The 19,067-nt window shown below is 41.7% G+C and overlaps 1 protein-coding gene across 1 annotated transcript; it reads left to right on the top strand.

Annotated features, from left to right (window-relative positions):
• Positions 1 to 8,957: 8,957 nt before the first annotated feature.
• Positions 8,958 to 11,153, top strand: LOC149845737 (transcription factor MYB78-like). Its single transcript, XM_089997719.1, has 3 exons — positions 8,958 to 9,233; positions 9,437 to 9,566; positions 10,559 to 11,153. Exons 1-3 carry the CDS (start codon positions 9,077 to 9,079, stop codon positions 11,121 to 11,123), a joined length of 852 nt encoding a protein of 283 aa, XP_089853845.1. The 5' UTR covers positions 8,958 to 9,076; the 3' UTR covers positions 11,124 to 11,153.
• The last annotated feature ends 7,914 nt before the right edge of the window (positions 11,154 to 19,067 follow it).

A 19,067-nucleotide genomic window follows, 5' to 3' on the forward strand; every position in this document is an offset into this window, starting at 1 on the left:
CACCCGGACACAATATACGCCCTTTACAATCGATTGTAAGGACACCAAAAATCATAGGCATAGAGAACAATTACTTGGAATTTGGCACATGATTATGTCATACAACCAAATACTCTCTCTCTCTCTCTCTCTCTCTCTCTCTCTCTCTCTCTTGGCACATGATAGCACGATCAAGTTGTAGGTACAATTGTGTCTATAATCTAGTTTGTTTTGGGATCTCACAATGAAATCGTTTTAACTCATGAATCTAACCACATAGAAGTGTTACAACATGAGCGATTTAGTGAAAACCTACCTATCAATCATGTTTTTTAAATAAAAAAACTTTTTTTGATTCAAAAAATTTGGCGCATTTTAAGACCATCGATTTTTGCATCCCGAGAAAACCCTACTCAGGTTAGATTTAAGCAATCCAAAAGCAGATCCTTACTTAAAAGAGCATGTAGATCACATTCACAAAGTTACATTTAACAAAAAATAAAGAAAAGGTTTTGCTAAGTTGGTTGTAAATACAACCGTTTGTAGTGCACCTTTATCCTACACACAAAATGGAATATGCAAACCAAATACGTGAACCGGGTTTTTCTGGAGGTTTTTTGTCTTTCTTTCTTTTTTATGTAATAATTTTAACTATATGGATGTGTTTTACATGCTTGAATTTACAGGAGTCGGCTCTTGGTATGTCAAATTCCAATGCATGTGTAATGTTTTACAAGTTTTGAAAATCAATGACCCAAAAGTTTTATAAATATTCAAAGTCCAAAACATGATCTAGGTATCTCTTTCTAGCAAATGACAACGCCAAATTTGTGAAATAAGTGCCAAAAACCTTCAAAAAATACACCAGAGCGAGAAAGAGTCATGGATGAAAATGACAAGTGATTCAAACATGTTAAATGAGCTTTTCAGTTTTTCTGTATCTTTTAGCAATTCTTACTCCATAAATGTGTTCAGCATGATCTGTTTATTAGGAATCAACACCTTGATCATGTGTTTTCGATGAAAAAATGACATTTGAAGCCTGAAAATTTTACAAGGATTTTGGACCATTGCTTTTTTTTATCCTTATAAAAACCCAACCACGTGTCTGAATCCAACGGTCCAAGAGCTGATTCCTATAAAATCAAATAGGTAGGTCACATCTATACTGTCAGTCAGAAATAAAAATAAACTCAAAAATCCAAAAAACTCATTTAACATGTTTCATTTAGCATATTTGCATCACTCTGAAAACGCTTATATGATAATAAGACAAACTGAACCGCCTATATTAGCTGAGCCTTTGGGGAACAAAAGTGGAGATTAGTATCCATGTGTTTATCTAATAATGAGGCATCAAGTTGATTGAATGTAATGTAGACTGGGACTTGGACTCAGTTGCTCTTGATCCAGCATACCTATCGGGATCTGAGTCCAGATCCGGTCTAATGGATAAGAGGTAGCACTTATACAATGAAAACCTCAGAGCCATACTGAATACAAAATGAAAAATATGCAAAGCGGATCAAGATCCGATCGATGTTACCGGATCCGCAATCGGCCAATCCCTAAACCAGACCTACATCCATATCTCATCAAAGATCCAACCAACTGCAAAAATCATGCCAATCTAGGTCAGATACAGAGAATCAATCTAACCTCTTCACCGCTTTAGTGCTTAGGGGTGGCAATTTCTGACACGACCCGCCAACCCGACTCTTAGGCGGGTTCGGGTTGGGCTTAAGCCAACCCGTTTAATAAATGGGTCGACCCGCGTAACCCGTTTATTAAACAGGTCGGGTTCGGGTTGGGGGTATGCCAACCCGCCAACCCGGCTGACCCGTTTAATAAACGGGTTAGGCGGGTGGGTCAACCCGTCTGCCCGACCCGTCAACCCGTCAACCTGCCTACCTGCCAATCCGATCCGTCAACCCGCCAACCCGACCTGCCAACCTGACCCGCGAACCTGAAAACCCGTTTACCCGACCCAACCCATTTATTAAATGGGTTGGCGGGTCGTGTCGGGTTACCCGTTTATTAAACGGGTCGGGTTCGTGTTTGCCACAGCCGACCCGTTTAATAAACGGGTCGGGTTCGGGTTGAGGTATGCTGACACGCCAACCCGACCCGATTGCCACCCCTATTAGTGCTAGTGTGCCTAAGCTCCAAAGTCCTTAAGAATTTGATCTTAAATTCCATTGCTTTCTAATCACAAACAAGCACAAAATTTCAAGCATTGACCATGAGAAAGTTACTCTAGGCGACTTCTGCATCTGCAAGGGCCAAATTGCACCAACTTCAGCAAGACAATCAACCTTGAAAATTTACCAAGGACATAAAAAGTCAAGTAGGATCCAAATAAACATGTATATACATAACAAGAGAACCCTTATAAATTTCACACTGCAAAAATCAAAGGAAAATTTACTTTTTTCATTACTTCTTAGTTCTTGTTATATGAATTTGGATCAGATAACTTAAATTTATTGTTTAGCACCAAGAAAATTTCCAGGATAAGTGTATTTTACCAATTTAGGTATCTTACTTTCAAGCATGAACTTGTCCTTGTCAAGGTCCAACCTAAACCATGATAGATTCCTACTGCAGCTGGACAAGTTTATCTGAATTTCTAATATCCCTGTTTCAAAATTTTTTGAGTCTCTTTTAAACTCGCACCATGCCCATCATTATCACCATCATCATCATCATCAATGTCTATAATAATAGTTAGAACATCATATTACCAAAAATATATGGCTACCTATTGGCGCGGAGGGTGGATCAGGTGTAATCACATCGCACGCTTTTAGTTTGCCACTGCACCTGACCACCCTCCATCTTCTGTTGGGTCCAATGTGATTGGACATGATCCGTCGCTGTTGACATCGACCTGTGAGATCTAATTCACGTGAATTTTCATCTACAAGCTATGTCACATGATCATACCATTTTTTTTTCTCATATGAGTCAGGTGCACATATTGCCAATTTTCAAAAGTTTCACACTAAAATGGTGATACTTTCAAATGCCGATATATTATACTGAACAAAACATGTTAATATTGAAAATATTTTCTTTAATCCCTTATTAACATGATAAAAAACATTGTTTTGCCTAGTTTTCTATAATATATGTATTATATTTGTATACAACGATATTTTTCCTAGAGTCTCCTTAAAAAAACACTCGCTTTTTCAAAATATCATTAGCTTTTTCCCCCACTGACATTTTCTCGAAAGTGAGATTTGTGACTATGGTGCACATAATATTTAAGTATTGAGAGAAATTTGCTATTTTTAATAATAAATAAGTTTTATATGTTAAAATGTCAAAAAATTTGTAAAGAATAATAAAAAATCGGTATCATCGTTCGTGCCTTATAGGGCATAGACATACCGGTATTTATGACTAGGGGTGTCAACGGGTCCGTTTTACCCGGACCAAACCCTATGGGGTCGGGGTATGGTGACAAATAAGAAAATCGATTAAGACCTGGGTCCTGACCCAAAGATCCGATTAATACATGGACCCGGGTATAGTTTGTGAAATTTTATACCAGACCCGGGCCTGACCCGAGTTCTGATACAAATTTTCAATGTAAACATGATAAAAATTATTATTTTACCAGGTATGGTGCGAGTCTGGTTCATGTAGTTTTTTTATCGGATCCGGGGTATGGTTTCTTTTATAGTAGACCCGATTAGACTCGGGGTTTTTTCCCAATACCATATCCTAAAATCTGGTCCGAGTTTGATTCTACCTGGGTCCAAACTAAACCCGACCCATTGACACCCTTATCTGTGACACATCTCCTTTGCATGCATCGCACCTATTAAAGCGTGCATTCATACAAAGAAGACACGTGTTTTCGAAAAGAGAAAAGCCCAGGATAGAGGTGCCATATCCATCTTAATATGCCTTTATGAGTCATTGGAGCCAAACAAGTTCCCATTTTGACACATACAACCTAACACGGAACAAGCAAAGAGGTAAAAGGACATGGGGACAAGAATGTTGTAGAAGTGCAACACAAACACGCACGTTACAAAGTGTGGAACACAAACACGCTTATCATTATGCTTGCCTAGTGCTGCCACAACACGCCCTAATAAAAAAAAATGGCGCATACGCGTAATGAGTTACAAATCAACATACTCAAGTTCAACTTTATGCAATCAAAAGACAAAACCCCACCATTAGTTTAATCCTCATGCACCAATTTCCCCAAGCAACATACCAGCCAAGGGATAATAATTAAGAAGAGGGGGGCATTGTGCTCGTCACAATCGTTCACTCACTTTGGAGTCTATGCAAGCAACCCCTTAAAATTCCCCTCCACCATCTTTCACCCATAGTTTTATTATTTTTCTTCTAATTTAAAATTCAAAATATCCAAATACACCTCAATAATTAGGCTATATATTGACCGGGATTGGATTGAGTCAGGGTTTTAACTTGGACTAGGGGTGTCAATGGGTCGGATCTGGTTCGGACCCAGTTGAGTTAGACCCCATTGGAGCTCGACCCAGTGTCAAGAACCTAATTGTTGGGACTAGAATTACAAATATGAACCGATCCATGGTTTATGTAAGACCTCTTGAGAGCAAACCCATGTGCCCCCTCACTAGGCTCCAAACTCAAATGGACCAACCCAGACCCAAACATAAGCAGGTCCAGATTAAGATTTGGATGTGAGCCCAAGGGCATTGAAGACACCAAGGGAGTCAAAAATTGCTGTGGTCAAAACCCTAAAAGATAAACCTAGGCTAGGGGTTGGGGGATTGAGAGATTGGTCTTGTGCCATTTGAAAAGTCAAAGGTTCGGTTAGTCAACAAGTCAGCAACGCAGTGTTTTTCTGCCCAACAGTACAAATAGTTTGGGTCAAACACGTTTTCAGAGGGCATCTTGATATATATATATATATATATCTTTGCCGTAAAAAATATTAGAAAGAGAAAAACGGGCCCTCGGCACACCGTCCACTTGACCCGATGGACCCCACAAATCCGGTTTGTCTTTTTTCAAAAAGCCGGAACCCTACCGTTTGTTTTCATACTCTCCATCTCCATGGCGCCGGAAAATGACCACCTTCGGCCGGTGACTGGCCAGAAAATTGATCGGATATAGACGAAGTGGTGTTGGAGGCTCAGAAAGAGGTATTCGGACTTGCGCCTCAGATGCTGGATTTGGACACGGTTCTGACCTTGAGTTTCTAATGCTGGATCCAGGTTTTGGATCCGATCTGACATAACACAGGCAGCAACTCGGGTCTAGATACATATAGCACAAACCAGACTCGAAGAAATTTTAGTTTTTCGCTTTAAATCTCGAAACACGTGGATCTTGACCGGCTATAGCCGGTCGGTGTTCGAAGGTCCGGTCCACGCTTGAGGCGGTTGCAGTTTGTGTTGTTCTCGAATCGACACGTGTCCACCAAGTTGGGTGTAGTTGGTGAGCTGCCGGGACGTTACCAAGATACTTGCTTCCCCAAGAGGAAGAAAACAAAAGGAATAGTCTAGACGTCACGTGACCCCTAATTATTGTCAAGGATCACTCCAAATACCCTTGCTTCTTTGCCACTTCATGAAACTGAACAGTTCACAATGACACCTAAATCACTAAAGAGGAGTTCATTTAGGCCCACCCACTTCTCTGTGTTGGCTAGATGAGAGAGGTTGACTATTTTACTCACAACTATTTTTTTTTTTTTTTGAGTTTTACTCGGAGCGTAGTTGTTGTTGTTGAGTTTTACTCGGAGAAACCGCTCCAGGCGCATAGATAGACCTAATCGCGCTGGCTCAGCCATATATACAATGGTGCACGGTCCATGTACGTAGGTGTAAAACTCTGAAGGCTTACCCCTCGACCCCAGTGAGTCGCCAAGATTGGGCTTGCACAGGGGGCTGACACCCATGGGATTTGAACACAACTATTTACGGTGTAAGAATGTTGTCAGTAAACAAGCCGAATGGATGAATCAAACAGTAGTGTGTTTAGCTTGTTTTTTTTTTTTCTTGTGTGCCAAGCCGAGCTGAGATCGAGCTTGTTGTTTTTAATTAAAAATAATATAAATTTACACTCTAAAGCTATTGATTGAATCTCAAACTAGTTTATTTACAAAATAATTATATTATTTCAAAATTGTAAGCAATAAGGATTTGAATTCTAAGCTTATTATTTGCAAGCTAAATGCTTCAATTGTCTACATTTTATGGTATGATATATGTATAGGGATGGCAGTGGACCAGGGCGGGGGACAAGGTCTTCATCTCCGCGGTCTCGTCTCAAAATCCTGCCCTTCATTCCTGCATGGATTTTGAATTTAACCTCAATCCTAGATCCAAACGGGCAGGGCTTTAATTGTTTTTCATCGTTCCATTGCCATCCCTAAAGAAAGATTGAGGATGAGGCGAGCAGGGCTTTGTTTTTCATCGTTCCATTGCCATTCTTAAAGAAAGATTGGGGATGAGGCGGGGCAGGCCAAGGCAGTGATCCAGATGCATGGGAACATGATCGGGGCAGAAGCAGAAGAAAGCGTAAGTCTATCTCCACCTTCATCCCTGCACGGTTTTTGATTTTAACCTTCATCCTCGCCTCCATCTCCAGTCCAAACGAGGTGAAGTGGGGGCAGGACACCGCTTCCTCTCAGTCTACTGCCATCCCTAAATATGTATTTATGACTAATTAACAAGGGATACGAGAGCCGAGCATAAGCTCAACACCTATTTGTTCATGTTTTGCTTGCCAAGTTTATTTGACGAGTTTTTTTTACGAGCCAAACACAATCCAACTCATGTGCATCTCATCCCTCGTTTCTCAGACCTATTTATGGTGCTTGGGTGAAACTACTTTTATTATTATTATTACAAATCCCACGTAAGAGGTCTACTTAATAGTGGTTTGTCTCTTTACAAATAGGTGTGGGTGCGTGACATCATGCTATGTGTTGCGCCATGATTTCCCCTAGCTTAGGTTGAGCATAGGGCTTTTGGTGTGTTGGTTTCCCTACCGTTAACCATAAACATTATCGACATGCTTCAATTATGCTGAATTGTTTTTTTTTTTTTTCCTTTTTTGTTTTTTTAAATAGCTAAGCTTACGAAGGGAAGGGCGTAGAAAAAAACAGTCCAAGCGAATTTATCATCTTCAATATCTTTTTTTTATTTTTACTCGGAATAACCACTCTAGACGTAGAGACTTAGCCGCTCTGGCTAAGCCTACCATATTTAGGGCCTCTGTCCATGTCAGTGTAAAACTCGGCTTAACCCTTGACCCTAAAGAGTCACCAAGCTTCAGTTTATGCAGGGGGTGATGCCCATATATAGGATTTGAACCTAGACTGCTCATCAAACGGTCTAGGTCTCATCCCACTACGCCAAACCCCTTGAGTCTTATCGGCTCCAATATTATCAAAATCAAATTGGTCCCTTTACGATTTGATGCAGGGTCTATTCAGGCCTCCTACAAAATGGGCTGATTTGAGCCCGATTAAGCTGAATCAGTGTTCAAATTTTTATGTTCTTTGATTTTTTTTTAAGTTGTTTTTCATGTAAACCATTTCACAACTTAGTTCTTGGCAGTCACTGGCCAACTTAGGCAAAGTCTAGACCCTTGCCCCCAATAATTTGTGAATCTTTAGTAAAAATAATTGGAGCCCTAGCAAGATGGTGTTTGTGTGTGTGTGTGTGGGGGGGGGGGGGGGGGGGGGGGATACGATCTTATCCAACCGTACGACATATTGTAAAGGAAACCGTGAATAATTGTTTCATGACTAAATAAATCAATTAACACACCATTCACAATATTGAACCATCAAACTATTTTGTAAAGATCACCATCAACATCAAGCCTTATCTCATGTCCCAACTACATGTGGCTCAACAGCTTATCACTCACTCTCACTCTACCTTCCCCCCACTCCCCCCCCCGCAAAAAAAAAAAAAAAACTGCCTTGGCCCATATTAAAGGTTGCTAAAAGACTCTGCTCTGAGGGGAAAATAGTAGCTACCCTTATGGGTAGAGAAACCCTTAGTTGGAGGCATTTTACGTGTCCAAGTGATCCAAGCTAAATAAATGAAACGTGGGATACGTGGACAATCACGCAAACATTGGACATAACATGATTATGACAGTCCTGAACAAGACAGGTCTGTACCCGGTCAACAGTGTCCAGGCAACAATATATTTGTACAGGTTGTCCGTGCAATCAAACAGCCCAATAGGGAAACTCGTTTTAACCAAATCTGACTTTATGAACGTGCTCAGTATTGTCTAAATAGTAGGAATTGACTCTTGGATTATGTTTTTTTCAACATGAATATCTAATTTTTTAAAAATTGAAAATTCAACATATTATAAGCCGTTGTTTTTTCAATCAAATGAAATTATGACACGATGAAAATGCTGGCTGTGTAAAAAAAAAAAATTACTAGAGCGTTCTTTACCGAAGAGAGTAGCAAACATTGTTCCCGAGTTTTGGTAATGGAAGGGGATATGAAAGTCATTTGTGAGAAGATGTCAGGTTATTTCGGCATCTCGATTGAAACATTCTTTTATCTTCCCCCTTACTTATTTGCACGCGAGCAGCAGCAGCGCGTGACGTGGGGTATGGACACGTCAGTTACGCCTTCGAAGAAGGCCGCGTGACGGAAACCAGCGTCACCCGGTAAGATATCGTACGGACGGTTGCCGCAAACAGGGAAGGGGTTTTGTTTCCGCCCACACCCTTTGTCCTCTTATCCCCTTCTCATTAAAAACGAAACGAAGGACAAAGCCTCCATCCAAATACACCGGTTTTTATCACAAGAGCCAAAGAGTGGAAGTAGAAAATTCCCAAACTCCAATTCCCATTTTTTTTTTTCCATCTCTTTTGGATGCTTGTAAAAAGCACTATTCCTTCCCCCACGTCTTTGTTTGGATCCGCTGTCCTGTGAAAGTTGTTTCTCTCCCATGCTTTTCGTTTTAGATCTCTCTATAAAACCCTCCCCCACATCTTTCTTCACTCCCCAATCCCCCCTCTCACCCTTGTTATCTCTCTCTCTCTCTCTAAACCAACATCTTGATTAGTTCTATTTCTCCTCTTTCTCTCTGTTTGGCTATGGAGTCACACAACAAGATGCCCAACACTGCCCAAAGCCAAGAAGAAGAAGCAGACCTAAGGAGAGGCCCATGGACCATGGAGGAAGATCACATACTGATGAACTACATAGCCAGCCACGGCGAAGGCAGGTGGAACTCCCTGGCTCGCTGCGCAGGTTCTTGCCTTTTCCTGCTCTCTCTCTCTCTCTTCTTCGATTTCTTGATAAATTTTGCGATCACGGATTTATAGCAACATGAAGAATCGAAAACAAAAAATCTCATGAAAGCACCCTTAAATAGTAGTTCACAACATCACACTAAAAGAAATCCCACAATCTAAAAAAAAACTGAAATAGGATTGGTTGATCTTTCATTTCAGGGTTGAAGCGCACAGGCAAAAGTTGCAGGCTCAGGTGGCTCAATTACTTGCGTCCTGATGTTAGAAGGGGAAATATCACTCCCGAGGAGCAACTCTTGATCCTTGAGCTGCATTCACGTTGGGGCAACAGGTAAAAATAAAAAATAAAAAAACTTAAAAAGCATAAAGCAGAAGGCTTTGAAATTATTATTTTTTATAATATTTTTTTTTAAAAGTTTATGATTAATAACAATTAAAACATATGTTTAATATCATCTGAAACGTGGCAAAGTTCACGAAACTCTAACCAGGGAAATAGTATCCGTCATGCGTGACTGGTCATACAATCTGAGCAGTGTATTTGTTTTTTTTTTTTCATGACGAGCAACCCACGCTTAAGCGAGGAAATCCCGGGTGCTGCCCCATCACCACCCACATCCGAAAGCTACGGATACACTCGTGTGCCAAAGGGATTTGATCCGGCGCCTTCATTTCATTACCCTCACAACCACGCCGCTGACCATGAGGGCGACACCGGGCAGTGGTCTGAGCTATATATTTGTTTATTAAGTAAAATTATTCATTAAGAGGATTAGCTCAATTACCTCATTTCTTTTGATGGGCGAGTAATTGGTGAAGACGAAAATAATGATTTGTTTTCCATCCCCACTCTTTGTCTTTTTTAAGACTCTGAATCGGGTGCAATCACATTAATAAACAAAATTTGTGCATTACGCACCTGATCGCCCTCCATCAGGACTTGGGCTTCACAACTGACCGGCCTGTGCTCAAGAAGGAGGGTGATCAAGGCACAAATATTTGTGCAATCTTTTCACCTTTTTTAAGGGCCTTGGTTGTACCAGTCCTGAAAAAGATGCTTCATTGAAGAGACTAGGGATTTCTGTGGATTGAGAAAGATGGGGCCGCCTCGCCCCGTTTGAACCGTGGATATATATAGAGGTTAAAATCAAGACCTGTGTGTGGGGATGGAGGGACAGGATTTTGAGACGGGACGGGGGATGGAGACCATCTCCACCCCGGCCCACTGCCATCCTAAGAAGGGACATGCTATTACAAATTATACTAGTGGGCTGCAATAGTAATCATGACTTGACCCTTGTGTAATACTTCATGATTCTACAGATGGTCGAAAATCGCGCAACATTTACCGGGGAGGACAGACAACGAGATAAAGAATTACTGGCGGACGAGGGTGCAAAAGCACGCGAAGCAACTGCACTGCGACGTCCACAGCAAGCAATTCCAAGACAAGATGCGATACCTTTGGGTACCACGGCTCATGGAACGGATCCGGGCAGCCGCTGCTGCCAAGAAAACAGAGAATTCAGAATTCACCCCGCAAAATTCTAACCAAACATCCACATCATCAACTCAAGATGATCAATTTGCAACCTTGCCCGGGTTTCAAGTGAGCTCCGTATCGGAGAATTACATAGCGATCCCATCCGACTCGGTTGTGACCCAAGTCTCGGCCAGCTCGGACCCCGCTGATCTGTACTACTTCCAGGATTTCCCGGCTACCCAGATCATGAGTTGCTCGGACAACCAGTCCAGGTCCTATGGCTTGTGCCCTGACTTGCCCCCTCAGGTGAGCAGTTGGGGACCCAATTATTGTGAGTTTGGGGAGAACTTGTGGGGTTCAGAGGACTTTTGGTTATTGCAACAGCAGCTATGCAACACCATCTAAAGGATCATACCAAAAGGCGAGATAAAGAGATTTGCCTGATCGAAGAATAAGAAAGGATTATTGTGCAAATGTGAATTTTGATATTCTAGATATAATTTTTTCTTAAAAAAGAAGCTTGGTTTTCTTTTTATAATATGATTCATTACACTAATTACTAACATGTGAGGTTTATAATTTGGGTTTGGATTGAATAGTTTTTGTATGAAAGGACAAAAGAGGCAAATGCCGTCGTCGGACGTCAATGAATCTGCCATGTGTTAGTCCCCCATTGGATCAGATTGCTTCAATAATTTGCTTGGCTCTTTTTTTCAAGTAATTACAACTTTGGCCGAATCGGTTCAGCTGTGAAACGGGTCCGGTTCACTATGGTTGAAGCCGAGTCAGTAGGTTCAGATTGGTCATTGGCTTGGGTATTTCTAACGTGCAACTGGATACGATCAAAGTTGGTCCACACTTTCTGCATAAGGGAAACCCATTTTTGCCAAATATTTAAAGTTGGAACGTGATCCAAAAGTAGCAACCGAGGTCAGATCCAGATCCTTCGTTTGTCTTCGTTGATTATTTGGGCTGGTAGGAGTCACACGAACCTTAAGCACATTAATGCGACCTAGCTATTACCTGTTCAGATTGGACCCACTTGCACCTGTGTAGTCCTTAATTAGGAAATTTCACAAGTAAAAAATATGAAAGGCTATCTGGTGTGCGACGTTATCTGTATCCGAAATCGGGTTCGGTTCTGTCTATGTTAGGTCCGGTTGGACCGGTACGTGACCAGGTATCATCACCTCAGAGTCGGATCCGGATCCGATACAACCCGAGTAATAGAATCCGATACGAGGAGTAGCCGACGTCCGACGATTCCCAAACCACGTGGACCGCAATGGCGCGGTGGTCCAGGATGTGGAGAACTGGTCCTCGATTGCCACGTGTCATCGGGGTTTTGAGTGGGAGAATCTGATGGAGCATTTTGACAGACGCAGCTCCGAAGCCGGCTAAAATTTTATATTTAAAAAAAAAAAGATAAATCAGATTGATTGGGCCAGCGTTCACCAATGATTCCGCCAGCGTCAATTCAAAGGCGCTTTAAGCAAAACGGACATTTGGACAGAGCTGGCACCCATCACCACGCCTCGCTTCGCAACAAGGGCGGACTTCCACGTCATCGGAGAAGTGGGGCCCACTCGCTCGATGAAGATGGAGAAACGGTAAAAGTGGGACTGATATGACTGCGTTCAAAGTCGATGACTTGGACGTCGCTCTTGATACGTGGGCTTCCTGGGGATACCTGATGACGTGGCAATCTGTGGACTACTCTATGCTCCGCCATTGCCGAGTGTACTCTCTTTTTTGAGGAATTACGTGATCACCCTTCAGTATGTTGTCAATGACGCACAACTCCTTGGATTGGGTCGGTCGATTGATAGTAAGGGTGTCAACGGGTCGGGTTTGGTTCGGACCCAGGTGAAACCAGACTTGGACCAAATTTTCGAGTATGGTATCAGGTTCGGATCCGAGTCTACTATAAGAAAAATCATACCTGGACCCGATAAGAATTACATGAACCAAACCCGGATCATACCCGGTAAAACCATATTTTTTTATTAATTATATATTGAAAAACTGTGGGTCTTAATTAGAACTCGAGTTGGGTCTGACTTCACAAACTATATCCGGGTCCATGTATTAATTGGACTTTCGGTTCTTAACCCAAGTCTTAATCGGGTCTTCTTATTTATCACCATACCCGGACCTTATAGGGTTTGGTTAGGGTCGGGTCTTAATAAACCTGGCTCGTTGACTCCCCTAATTGATAGGGCTCGTCAGCAGGTTATCAAGGCATCGTCACCGTCCATCGCTGCCCATATCACAGCAATCAGCGGCTTAAAAAATTGTGCGTCATTGAGTGCCATCGCAGCCGGAATCATCAATGGTTGCTGCATTGAACAGTGGAGATGGCAGCAATGGACGGTTGAGATGCCTTATCACTAGCAGATGTTGATAAGGATTCTCACCTGCTCCTCCAGAACCCTTACAGGTTGCGGCATGTTTTTTCACTTGGCTTAAAAAAAAAAAAAACGGAAGAAGAAGTATAAGAGTTGAAAGGAATGGTGGTATTTCGGGCAAGACGGATCCATGTGTTAGCCCGAACCCGGACCGACTCAATTATACTCGGATTCAGGTCAGGCCTTTAGGATTGACCCAATCAGTGGGCCCCAGTTTTCGGGTATGGCATCAGGTTAAGACACAGGTCTAATCGGACTTACTATAAGAGAAACCATACTCAGACATGATAAGAACTATATGAACCAGACCAAGGCCATACCTGGACACGATAAGAACTATATGAACCAGACCCGGGCCATACCGGGTAAAATAATATTTTTTTTATCATTTTTAAATTGAAAAATTAAAGATCTTAATTGGAACTCAGGATCTGGTATAAAATTTCACAAACTATACCGGATTTATGTATTAATCGGACCTTGAGGTCCAGACCCAGGTCTTAACCGGGTCTTCTTATTTATCATCATACCTGGACCCTATAAAGTTTGGTCTGGGTCGGGTCTGGATGAAACCGACCGGTTGACACCCCTATGGAAAAAGGTGACAAGAAAGGTGCTCATATTTTGTTTAACTGAGACGATTTGCTTATAGTGGTAAATACGTAAGGCTTTTGCGATGTGACCGGACAGACGAACTTATCCCATTAATTAGGGCTATTCAATGGTTAAGTTCATTCACTATGCCTCCTCCACAAAAGTGATATTTACGTTTCTCACCCATGGATTTGTGACCAAGTAGCAATTTATCATTCCTATGGTACTGAGCATCAACATTTTCTATATCATTTCAGGGCTTTTTTTAACATAAACTCTTAAAGGCAGTGGAAACTGTTGAAGTCTCCACCTCCGCCGGCCGGTCTCAAAATTTTTGCCTCCATCCTTGCACCGGGTTTTTGGTTTTTGGTTTTTGATTTTAACCTTCAATCCCTGTTTCGTGTCCTCCATCTTCAATCCAAATGAGACGAGGCGAGCCCATTTGCCCTCTGTCCACTGCCATCTCTAAAGAAGAATTGGGGCAAGGCCGAGATTGACGACCGGGAGGGGAAAAGCATAAGAACATTCGCGCCTCCATCCTCCCATGAGTTTTGATTTTAACCTTCATCCCGGTTTCATGTCCTCCATCCCTGAACCTAACGGGCAAAGCCGGGTGGAGCCCCGTTTTCCCTTAGTCTTCACCTACCCAAATGAAAATGGTTCAAGGGGCTTACTTTTCACTTCTTTCTTTCAAACTGATATTTTTCTTCTTATCTGTTTACTTTGTTAAATAAAAAAAAAAAAAACTTTTTCCATAAGCATAGCTGTTTTTTCCTCTCTTCTTGTCAGTGAACAGATGACAGGACATTGACAGATATAAATATTAGGTGCTCTCGGTCCACCTAATAAAAGTTTCATGTTTTCAAGAATTTTGAGCATTTTTTTTATCAGACCCCACAGATACTATGATCATTATTTAATAAAAAACATAATCCAAAACATGATATATTAAGTACGTTTATAAGGTTTAGTTGAGAATAGGTTGTCAGCGGGTCTGGTTTATCCAGACCCGACCCGTACCGAACCTTATAGAGTATGGGTATGGTAATAAATATGAAGACCCGAATAAGACCAGGGTCCAAACCGAAGGGTCCGATTAATAAATGGAGCCGGGTATAGTTTGCAAAATTTTATACCAGACTCGAGCCCGACCCAAGTTTCAATTAAGACCCTCAATTTTTTAATGTAAAAATGCTAAAAAATATTATTTTATCGGGCTCATGTAGTTCTTATCAGTTCTAGGTAGGGATGGCAGTGGGGCGGGGGACAAGGTCTCCACCCCTGCCCTGTCTCAGAAAATTAACCTTCATCCCCGGTCCATCCCCGTGGCAGGGGAGACTTTGGACCTCCACCCCTGCCCTGTCCCCACCCCGCCACCGCCACATCCCCGCCCAATCCCTGCCTGGTTGGATTAGCAAAGGAAAAGGGAAATGCTCAGAGAGAGAGAGAGTCATCCCCCGGGCGGTGGCTCTGTTCCCGATAAGCCTGGACACTCGCGCGGCTCCCGGTAGAAACCAGAAGTAGGGGGTGCACCCTTGATGGTTGGCGTTGGAAGAAGGGGTAATGGTGACTCTTAGCACTCCCGGCAACCCCAAAATGGGGGTTGCAGAGAAGAGGAGGGAGAGCGGAAGAAGGTTACCTGGCGATAGTCGAGGTTCCCGACGTAAGTGACAACATCAGGCTCACAACAGCGGTTGGCTTTCGATGGTGGCACGACGATGGAGGAGGCTATGGTGGTCAGTGACGGTGGCACAACGGTTGGCTTCTGACTGATCACGACGGTGGCATGGCTCCGACCGATCTGCAAACGGGGAAGGATCCGAAGGAAGGAGGAGCTTACGCAGAGAGTTAGAAGGGGTGAAAAATCGGGCTGCATGAGAGGGGAGGTGAACAAAAATGGGGAAAGGGGGTTTGCGTTAGGGTTTATCAGGGAGAGGAAAGGGCGGGGCGGGGGAAAGTGTCAGTCCATCCCCGGTCCAAACGGGGCAAGGTGGGGCGAGGCCTCGCTTCGCCCCGGTCCACTGCCATCCCTAGTTCTGGGTATAGTTACAGGTCCGATTAAACCCGAATTGAAACCAATACCATACACAAAAATGGGGTCTAGGTCTGGTTTCACCTAGGTCCGAACCAAACCCGACCCGTTGATACCCCTAATTGAGAAGATGCAACCAACAACTATGATTTCTAGTAATTGCTCACAGAGCACAATAGCATTAATTACTCTATAAATATTAATAATTTTAAGAGTTTCTAATAATTTCAATTATATTTAAATAAAAATTTATTTTTTATATAATATTAAAAGATATTTTTTATCAACTAACTGGGGAAACAGTGATGGACAAAATGCCAGGTGCTGTTTGGGAGTCGAAGTGACAGGAATTCATCAACTCTCCATTCTTCTCGGTCATTTGGTTTTCCGATCATTAATTTTGGGAGTGGAGTTAAAGGGGAGACATAAGGGCCTGTTTGGAATCTCGGCGCTGGGATGGGTGTTTATGCATTTGACGGTCCAGAGGTAAAATCTTGGTCAAACTACCTTAGTGGTGTGAGCTGTTTGGAATCTAGGTGCTAAGATGGACGTTTATGCATTTGGGATGGGAAGTGAGGCTGTTTCTCTTTGTATTTACACTAAATCATGTGTCAATTCCAGGACTTAGCAGCTGCTACTTCTTCTTCAAGTGCATAAACTCCATAGACGCCCATCCCAGCTAAGCCTTATAATATAAATTGCAAGGATGTTGTTGCGAAATCAGCCAATTTTATCATGACTCTAATACGTCTGACAAATCACTGTCATCTTTTTTATCATTTTTTTATAAAAAAAAAAAATCATCAACCGGCACTGCAAACTTATGTCGCGTGCCAGATTGTAATCGTATCCTTGTAACATGGTTTTCCTTTGTTTTGTCTCTCCAAAATTTGTATAGGATTTGACAGCCAGGTGAAAGAAAGCCTCACAAGTTAATGTGCGGTCATTTTTACATGGCACGTTATTGTGAATGACTAATTAAGATATTAGGTCACAATCTGTTATCTGACTCACTTGACGCCACATGGTTTTAAAGCATTCTTTCCATTTGGAGAGACTTGCAAAACTTGATTCCTCACGCAGTTAAGTTCCACATTTTCCTTCCCAATTAGTTGTCTATTTTAGTTTGTTTAGATGCCAACACAGGTTATGATGTCTTGGAACTTCTCATTTCCTCTATTACTAGTAACTGGTGCAAGATAGGATGAACACTTGTTCTGTACTATTTCAGAATTTACATCACAAATTTATACACATCTACAACAGAAATCCCTGATACGAAGGGATTGAATTTCCATCACTTCATAGATCACGTCTAAAGTTTCGTTTTATAGCTTTCCGATCCTGTTACATCTCAACTGACGATGCGTTATCTCACTAACAACCTTATCCTAACACTCCTAATCAAGATGGTGGGTGAATCGTCATGAACACCTATCTTGGAAAGAAGATATATCCGCAAGTTGATGATTTAACGGAATGAAGGCAGTTTGGATTACAACAGACGAAATCTTCTTACGAATGAGATGACAGTCAAGATCAATATGCTTTGTGTGCTTGTGATTATCACAAAACAATTTTGCCTGTGTAGGTGGTTAGACCTGTAGATCATTGAGTATAAATCATAGCCATAAGAGTTCACATATAGCAGTAGTTATTGATTGATATTCAGCCTATGCGGATGATCGCGAGACTGTGTTTTGCTTCTTTGTTTTCTACGATAGTGGAGTAGTGTCAAGGAAGGTACAATAGCGAAACATGGATCTCCTTGTATCAGCCAAGCAGGTTATATGTTCCCCCCGGAACACACAGGTGCATGTTCTCGGGTCTGAATGAGCGCCACGTATGTAAGCACATGGGGCTCGTTTCTCCATGTGTGTCTGCATCACTTAGCATCGAAGTCCGTTGCGTTTGCAAAGACTTAAGTATCCTTTCCCACCATTAGCGTCATGAAACAACATTTCGAGTAATGTACAAAAATCTCTTCCAGCCAGAAAATGGAGGATAACCTTTTATTTTTGCCCTAAGCAGTAAACACCTCTGCTTGAAGAGTCTCAACCTCGAAATATGTCGCCCTCTCCATTTCGGGTCACCCTTACACCTTCGGAAAAGCACCCTTTGCCATCGTCTGCTGCTGCGGGAGCACCCTTTGCCGTCGTTTGCTATCGGACCACCTTTTACCATCGTCTGTTGTCGGACCACCCTTTGTTGTGCAGCTGAGGATCTATCAGATATTAAATCAACAAGAGCAGATGCAAAAGTATACTCTGCAGCTGGTAGCTCCATGTTCTTCTGCAGAAGTTCTGACAACAACTTTGTATCAGGGGTCAGATCCCACATATCCTTTGCAAGCAAACATGCTCATTCATAATGACAGTCCACTGCACCATTCAAATTGATACAGTTTCTCAGATGTTTGTTATGTTCAATATTGTTTCAATCGGTGGTTGTACATACTCATCGAAGAGAAATAATTGAAGATCTTTACAAAGAATGAGTTGACCCTGCCAAAGAAAAGGTGATTCAGTTATTTGTAAAGATCTTCGAGTTATTATTTACCATGCCAATAAAAGTAACGATTTATAGTATTAGCATGTTTTGACGTAATTTATACGACAAATATCATAATAATTGACACTAGCAAACACATGATACCTATTTACAATGATTCATACTTCAAATAATGTGTAGTGATTTTAATAGAAATCGCTAACTGAGCAACGATTTGAACACACAAATCGATGTACATATCGCATAATATACTACAAATCGATACGACAATTCAGCATAATCACTTATTCATATTACAAATCGATACGATAACGTAAGTGCTGTTATGCCTCACAAACCCTGAACAACAACAATCGTGGTAACTTCATAAATCATAAATACAAATCGCAGAGCCTGATCCAACAGATATTGAAGATGAAAAGCAAACAAAGAAAGATGAGAAAGAACTAAAGATGAAGAAGAAGAAGAAAAAGAAGGATGACGAAGAGAAGGAAAAGCAAAGGAAGGAGGAGGAGAATGAAAACTTGATATACATATCGCATAATATATTACAAATCGATACGAAAATTCAGCATAATAGCTTACAAATCGATATTAACAAACAAAACAATATCTCTCAAATCGATAGTATATTATTACAACCGTGATTTGCGTTACATTATTCCAATATTTTTTATACAAAGGCAAATTGTTTTGGTCGACATAGACGTCATTGCGTAAATCTCATAAATCGTCAATCAGAATACAGGTTTCACAAGGCATATCGATTTTTTACAACGAGCGGGATGTGAAATGATGTTTCTT

This window comes from Nuphar pumila, chromosome 2, assembly GCF_984573655.1.
Source record: "Nuphar pumila chromosome 2, dmNupPumi1.hap1.1, whole genome shotgun sequence".
NCBI lineage: Eukaryota > Viridiplantae > Streptophyta > Magnoliopsida > Nymphaeales > Nymphaeaceae > Nuphar > Nuphar pumila.

Excerpts from the sequence above, each read along its gene's own strand:
- LOC149845737 (XM_089997719.1), top strand. The coding sequence starts at position 9,077 with ATGGAGTCACACAACAAGATGCCCAACACTGCCCAAAGCCAAGAAGAA. Across the intron at positions 9,234-9,436 it reads CTCCCTGGCTCGCTGCGCAG|GGTTGAAGCGCACAGGCAAA; the intron begins GTTCTTGCCTTT and ends CTTTCATTTCAG. Across the intron at positions 9,567-10,558 it reads CATTCACGTTGGGGCAACAG|ATGGTCGAAAATCGCGCAAC; the intron begins GTAAAAATAAAA and ends ATGATTCTACAG.